This window comes from Mycena indigotica (genome assembly GCF_014461135.1).
Source record: "Mycena indigotica strain 171206Taipei chromosome Unknown Mind.scaff0007, whole genome shotgun sequence".
NCBI lineage: Eukaryota > Fungi > Basidiomycota > Agaricomycetes > Agaricales > Mycenaceae > Mycena > Mycena indigotica.
The window spans coordinates 969,145-976,421 of NW_023503006.1; the positions used below are offsets into that span (position 1 = coordinate 969,145).

Here is a 7,277-nt window from a genome sequence, read left to right on the forward strand (position 1 = left end):
AATTAGGCCGACTTAAATGCAAAGTTTTAATTGAGCAGAAACCTACTCAGAATTTGGACAAACATGTACAAAAATCAGCTCCAACAAAACCCCTTCTTTCTTCTAACCTGAAACGGCTAACTATGCCTATCAGCACTAGTTTCCGCGCTATTGAAAGTGGCAATTTATGGCTCACTGATTCTTGCACAGAAACAAAGGGTTTCTGTGCAAGAATCAGTGACCCATTGTGTTTTAATATATAAGATTACCTGATATGGTAAATGGAGGGTCCCAGATGGCCTGAACAAAAACCTTTCCACAGTATATATATATATATATATATATTGAAAGCTGGGACCCCCTTGGACAAACAGGTAGCTCTTCCCTAGTTTTGAAAAGTCTAAATTATTCATTCTTTTTTTCAACAATTATTTATTTACTGGTCATTATCAAAAGTCTCTCTGGTGATCAACATTTCATTCAAGAGTCAAGAAGAGTTGTAGGTACAAATAATGTTTACAGACTCAGTAGCAAGTAGGCCCTTAGTAGGGTCATCCTCTGTATCAATTACAGCCTGTACTACTGTATCAATTTATTCAATTCGGCGGTCACGCGTCACACCAGACCTCCGGCGCCGAAATATTTCAGCATGTCACAACTTATTATTCAGATGCTGAATGTCAGACGGCCATCAGAGCATCAAAATTTCTCCGGCGGCCCTCCGGGCCGCTGAATATGCCGAATTTTTTCGGCAGTCACACAGATTACCAGGCAGTGCCGGAAATTTTCATTTCAGCGCCAATGTCACGCAGTTTTTCGCCGCCGAATTGAATAAATTATTACAGTATATGTATGTAGTTCTATATACGTGCAGGTGTTCCTGTAATTAGTGCTGTCTAATTATGATTATGAATAGATATTTTGTACAATATATTCTTATTACTGGGAGCCTAATATGATGTATTCATAATCTTAAATTCATTAAATTATGATCAACCCATCAGAGTGTTCCCTAGAGTGCTGTTGGCTATTATATTCTTTTAACTTGAAAAATGATTTTAGTAGGATTCAGTGGTGCCAGAATATATTAAAACAACTATTCCAAGTCAACTCATTTTATCATTGTGTGACGTAAAATGGGGACATTAGTCGTGAACTGTTTGAAATGAAGGGCCACTGGTTTGTAGGGGTCAAGTCATATAACTAGTCTCTAAAGAAATCCTTTAGAGTATGTTTCTTGTAGAATAAACTGGCTTATCAAGGCCTTGAACAGGTGATGCCATCACTGAATATATAATAAATATGACATTGGCATAATATATATAATTATAATTATATTTATTCATATTCATAATTTTCTATTGGATATGCAGGAGGCATACATCTCATATTTATTTGAATGTACTGTATTCAAAATATATCCTGGCATAATATAATTGTGGACAGCACTACCACTCCTACAATTCATCTCTATTGCTTATGCAAGACTTGTCACATAGCTGGAATGCTAAATAAAACATGGTGGTAGGACATACTAGAACATCATCTCATTGTTCCTCATTAATTCGGCAGCTCAGCGTTTGTCATTGCAAAGCGCACACCCGTCTCGACACAGAGTTTCTCGATTGCCTGCAGATTATACTGCGCATCCCATGCGACACCGGCTGCCTCTTCGGCGTCCGCGCGGGATTCGTCATATTCGACTGTGAACACTTTGAGTGCTGCGGCTCCATCAGTGCCGGAGCGGGCGCGCAGAAGCTGGAGGACAGTCCCGAGCCGAATGTCGACGGTTTTGGAAAGGGAATACAAGCGCAGCGTGGTCAGAGCAGGTAGAATGCCGTTGTCTGTCTTCATCTCCCGGAAAAACGCATCAAGCTGGGCGCTGGTGCACTTGAGGTAGGACAATCTCAGGATTTCGAGGCTGCGCTGGAGATGCGGCAGGAGGAGGCACAGGTTGGCAAGCGTGGTTGTAATGTTGAGCTCGCGGAACGTGCCATTTGTGCGGAAGCCGGAACGCTCCGCTAGATCCTGCAGCCGCGCAATTCCGACTTCGCTCGCCTGCAAGGCGATGTACCGGAGCGAGGGGAGGGTAAGGGATGGGAGGAGAGAGGTCTCATCATCGGCGACAAGCCACAAGGTGTGTAGATGTGGGAGAACAATCATGGAGGAATCTGGCCTGGTCTCGTTGTCCGTGCCCACCCAAGAGAGCGGTGCGTATGTAAGCACTGCCAATCTGGTGGTCGCGCACAGCAGCGTTAGCATATCCTTGGGCCAATACCCCAAAAGCTCTAGTTCGGTTATCTGTGTCCACGGAAGGTCCAGCTGGGCTTTGGGGAGCTGCCACAAGGTGAGGTTCCGGAGGATCGGCGCATTGCGGAAGGCGGTAATCCGGCGGGAGCTCTCGGGGTTGAGATCATACAGTTCGTTCCACTCCAGGGCGTTGATGACAAGTTTTTCCAGGGACACTAACGCCAGGGGCTTTGAACGGGCGAAAACATGATGGTTGCCTTCGCGATAGTCGACAACGCAGGAGTGCCAACGGTGCGACTGATCCACAAGCGCTTCAAATCCGTCGTTTTCGTTATCTGCCGCGGCGCTGGGCCATTCTTGAATTCCAGCAAAGCGCACATCGAGCGCAGTCGACCCAGAACGGTGCAACCTGTTCTGTATAGCTGTCTTCGTATTACCCCGTTCTCCAAAATCGATACGGGTCCAAAGCATGGGGGTGTTGAAGACGACATCGCGCCATCGGCGACAGACGAGTGCGAGAAGAACAGGGGGCCCACAGTCGGCGATTCGACTGTACCAGACGAAGATTTCGGCAAGCATTTCGGAGGGAAGCCCCTCAATTACCGCGGACAGGACTGCAGCAATGAGCGCAGACTCTTCAGCAGCAATAGCCGCCAGCCGAGCTTGAAGCTGGTCCGCTTCTAGACGGAGCGATGCGAGTTTCTGGCGAGGGCTGGGCGGTGAATCCATGCTGGTGTCGTGAGGAGCCATATCTTAAGTCAGTGGAGGATGAGTCATTCAGCGGGAGCCATACCGCCGAAGTGCGGTCAGGGTGACTCGTGGATGTCAACAGCAAGCAATCGAAGTCCTCGTGACTGCTCAGACTCAGAGTTTTGTCCCCAGACGATCGGCCGTTCGAGTCCGGGACTCTGTCTTTCTTTCCCCTTGGTATTTTTGCGGCGGATGGCATCAAAGTGCCGTTGAACAAGTCGCCGACTCGCCGAGAAAAATTCAAAAGCTTTCTTTCCAAATTATGCGAATATATTAAGAATTAGTGAACTTGACCCTGAAGAGCCTGGGGATCGGGATCGGATGGGGAAACCGGATTATTGATATGCATTATCCGGCTCATTGAGCAATATAGTCGCTAAATGAGCCAATGGAAATGATGGAACATTAGAGAAGAAAATCCCAACCATCGATGATGGCAGTCCGGCGCTGATATTATCCGCCTGGCACAACTCGGGTTCACTACCCAATACTTCAAACATTTATCCAAGGAAACAGATTTAGCCAGACAATGTCCGTGACCCCCAAATACAAAAAGCCAAACACATAGGCTAATATACATATCGCCGGTCATCCAGCAGCGCCAACGCATACTCGCGGCCCTGTTTCGCGATGCGGTTCTTCGTATACTCCGCCTGCAATTCCCGTTCCGCGCGCTCCTCAGCCGTCGCCTGCACTCGCGCGGCCCGGGCCAACACCCGCTGATCCGGGTCCTCCGGTAACACACTGCGTGGGAGCGGCCCCCAGCCGAGCGCGGCCTCGAGCCCGTACATCTTGAGCACGCGGGAGAGGTTGCCCCAGCCGCGCGACGGGTCCGCGAGGATCTCGATCGCGGTGATCTCGGCGAAGCCTTTCAGCGTAAGCAGCGGCATGACGCCACCGGAGGCGGGCGGGGGGACCATTTGATCCGCCAGCCCGCCGAGTGATGCGCGGAGTTGGCGTGTGAGCGGGTCAACCGGTGCGTTTGGGTTTCGGGGCCGCGGACGGAGGATGTATTCGATGCTGAAAAGGTCGTAGGCGCGCATCAACGCGGCGTCGGCAGCGTCCTCCTTCGTCTGCCCAAACCCCCCGACCAGGTTGTTGTTCCACACGTTCTCCTGCCCGACGTAGTTCTGGTCGTTGAGGAAGTGGGAGTAGGCTTCTGGCACGAGGTAGCCCGTGCGACCCGTGTCCAGGTAGGCGAAGATGGCTTCGGTCATCTTAAGATACGGCGGTAGGTGCGACATGTCGGGTGCGAAAAACGGACCCCAGCCACCGCCATCCGCTCGGGGTGTCTGTGGCGGCGGCCCGGGGGCCGATGTCCCTCCGGCGGAAGTACCGCCCTGGCTAACGCCTGGCGATGGCTGGAACGTCGAACTCGGGCGTGGAGTGTGTGTCGGCCGAGGGGACCCCGGGCCGGTTGACGGAACCCGACCGTGGCCCGCCGGGCGGGGAGGCGGGGGCGGGGGCACTCCGGATGTCGAGGCGCGTTTCGGCGGCGGAGCAAAGCCTGGCCCCGATGCGCCTGATCCGCCGCGCACTATGGCGAGCGCGGATATGCCCGCCTGCACGTGGCCGCCGCCGCTGGGACGGTAGACGACCGTTTCGTGCTCGACGGTGTGTTGTCCCGTAAACCGCTCCCCGAGGGCACACACAGCGCAGAGGTCATACTCGGGGCATGCGGCATCGAGGCAGCGGACACGGGGGTCGGCGGGCGGGATCGGCTTCGCGCAGGCGTCGCAGGCAAAGAGGTTTGGGGCCATTGCGGGTCGTGGTGAGAGCCAAGCTGTGGCCTGTCTTAAGGGATCGATACCACGCGGTTCGGCGACAGTTGTCAAATACGCCTGTCATCAATCGATTGGTCAGTGACTCAGACTCAGGCCCGGATCTGCCTCGCCAACTTCCAGTACTCAATGTGAACGACCATTTCCAGTAAGATAAGCTGTCGATATAGAGATGTCAGAACGAGAACTGTTCGTGTCTTCAAAAAAGACATCCGCAATGCAAGTACTTATGCAAAATTGCAAAAGAAAAGATTATGTATTTAGGTTACTATATATAGCCTGCGCCGACTAAGTTTTTCATTCCGACAGGGCAATCTTTTGATCTGAATGATGATGTTGACCTCCAGATCAAGGTAAATAATTTAATCTTTCTCTACAGTAACTGCACATTTCATAATTTTATTTCCTTGATACTCAAGTTTGAAGTAATGCATGATTCCCTAACTATGTGATAACTGATAAGCCCAAATATTTTGTTGTGTCCTTTCCATTTAGGAATTTCAGCACTGCAGAGCTGGATCAAACAAAAAAAAAATGGCACATGTTTATGATAGACAATTTTCAGTCCAAAATTTGCATCATCATCATTGGTGAGTCTCACACCAGGATTTTGGACAAAAGAGAGTCCACAAAGCAGAACCTATTTTTGAAAAATAACAAAGAATGAGTGCTTCTTCAAAGCCCTGATAAATGAAAAAATAAAACACTAAACATAGACCTAATTGGTATGAAATTAGTATGCATATCACTCTTGTAGTGGCACAGTTTAGCTTAGGCTGTCACACTGACAAAGGTAAAATATCAACCAGCACTGAAACTTCAGCACACAGATATTGCACATTAAATCGGAATGAACTCGATTGGAGCAGTTTAGCAGGCCGGAATAGCTGCCTCAATTGGGTTGGCTCTGGTTTGACACAGTGTTTCTGTGTGCAAGTCAGTGTGATATTTTACCTTTGTGAGTGTGTGTTGGGCTGCTGCCCCACTGGGTACTTGTCAGGCCTGATTGTAAGCGTAAGAACAACCCTAGAGGCTCTGTGTAAGGGGCCAGGGCAACCCCAGAGGTCTGAAATCAAGGTCCTAGGCTCCTAGCAGGGGAGGATCCCAAGAGAAGAAACTCTAAGGGTCCACCTGCTAGGAAGCTGATAATATACTGCTTCTCTGTAGCTGCTGCTGTCACAGAAGGCCTAGGTGGTATCACAGGCAAGGTCCTAGGGTGACTGTCAGGAGGGCATTGGCAGATCTGTGATAGTGTGGGCTTGAGCGGGGGTTGGACGAGAATCAGAATTGGACTGGAGTTGTCTCTGGGGGGGGAGGGCATCGATTGCATACCACTGTGCAGCACAAATTTCCCATTGGTCCGCAATGGTCAGAATGTCAACATAGGTGACCTTGTAAGGGCAACCCCGGAGGCCTGAGATCAAGGTCCTAGCAGGGGAGGATCCAAAGAGTGAACATTGGTAAGCGAATACAAATGAAGCTGACCTAGCAGGGGAGGATCCAAAGAGAAGAAACTCTAAGGGTCTGCCTGCTAGGTAGCTGACTATATACTGCTTGTCCGTAGCTGCCGCTGTCGGGCACAGAAGGCTTGGGCGGCGTCGCAGGCGAGGTCCCAGGGCGACCGTCGGGAGGGCGTTGACGGATCGGTGATTGTGCGGGCGAGATGGAGGGCCGGACCGGAGTCGGAACCGGAGTCGGACCGGAATCGGGCGCGTCTCCGGGCCGGAAGGGAGGTTCCCCTGACATCACCCCCCCCTTTGAATGCGGCGTCCCGACGCATAGACCGGAACGGAATCGAGTTGAAGGTCGCAGAGGCGATGTGTCGTGGCTTGCCAGGGTACTTACGATAGAACTCCGCAATTTTCTCCGGGGCGAAGACGCGGTCGAAGCGGACCCATTGGTCGTGCGATGCGTCGTAGCCTTTCCATCTGACGAAGTAGTTCAGCCGTTTATACCTCACCCTTGCGTCCAGGATTTCCTCTACTTCCCACTCCGGGACTCCGTCCTCGAGGTCCGGAGGGGGCTGGTCGTAGCCGGGGCGTCCGTCGAAGGGGTCGTCCTGGGCGAGCTCGAGCTTGACGACGGGGAAGACCGGGTGGAGCTTCGAGTAGCGCGGAGGGAGGTCGAGCTTGTAGGCACCTTTGCTGATCTCCGCGACTATCTTGAACGGTCCAAGGCGGCGATGGGAGAACTTTTCCGAGGGGCGAGTCGTCCTGATGTCAGAGGCATCCAGCCAAACACGGTCGCCAACCTTAAACTCCGGAGACGGAGTCCGTCTCCGGTCGTAGTAGCGCTTGTACTCCTCTTTGGCCTTAGTGAGCGGCCTTGGCTTCAGCAACACCAGTGGCGATCCGGTCGCGGAACTCGTTCACTGACTCCATGGCGGAACGGACTCCGGGTTCGAAGCCCATGCGCGGGAGCCGTCCCGTGTCCGTCATGAAGGGGACCTGCTGCGTGGAGGAGTGAACATGGTTGTTGTAGGCGAACTCCGCGGCCGGAATCAGCTCATCCCAGTCG

The 7,277-nt window shown here is 51.8% G+C and overlaps 2 protein-coding genes across 2 annotated transcripts; both read right to left on the reverse strand.

The window, feature by feature from the left end:
• Window positions 1–1,539: 1,539 nt before the first annotated feature.
• MIND_00808500 (F-box domain-containing protein) lies at window positions 1,540–2,979 on the reverse strand (the record flags this gene model as incomplete). Its single annotated transcript, XM_037364760.1, has 1 exon — window positions 1,540–2,979. One exon carries the CDS (start codon window positions 2,977–2,979, stop codon window positions 1,540–1,542), a length of 1,440 nt encoding a protein of 479 aa, XP_037218002.1.
• A 569-nt stretch (window positions 2,980–3,548) lies between these two features.
• Window positions 3,549–4,739, reverse strand: MIND_00808600 (Oleate hydratase; the record flags this gene model as incomplete). Its single annotated transcript, XM_037364761.1, has 1 exon — window positions 3,549–4,739. The coding sequence occupies one exon, from the start codon at window positions 4,737–4,739 to the stop codon at window positions 3,549–3,551; it is 1,191 nt and encodes a 396-aa protein (XP_037218003.1).
• Between the last annotated feature and the right edge of the window lie 2,538 nt (window positions 4,740–7,277).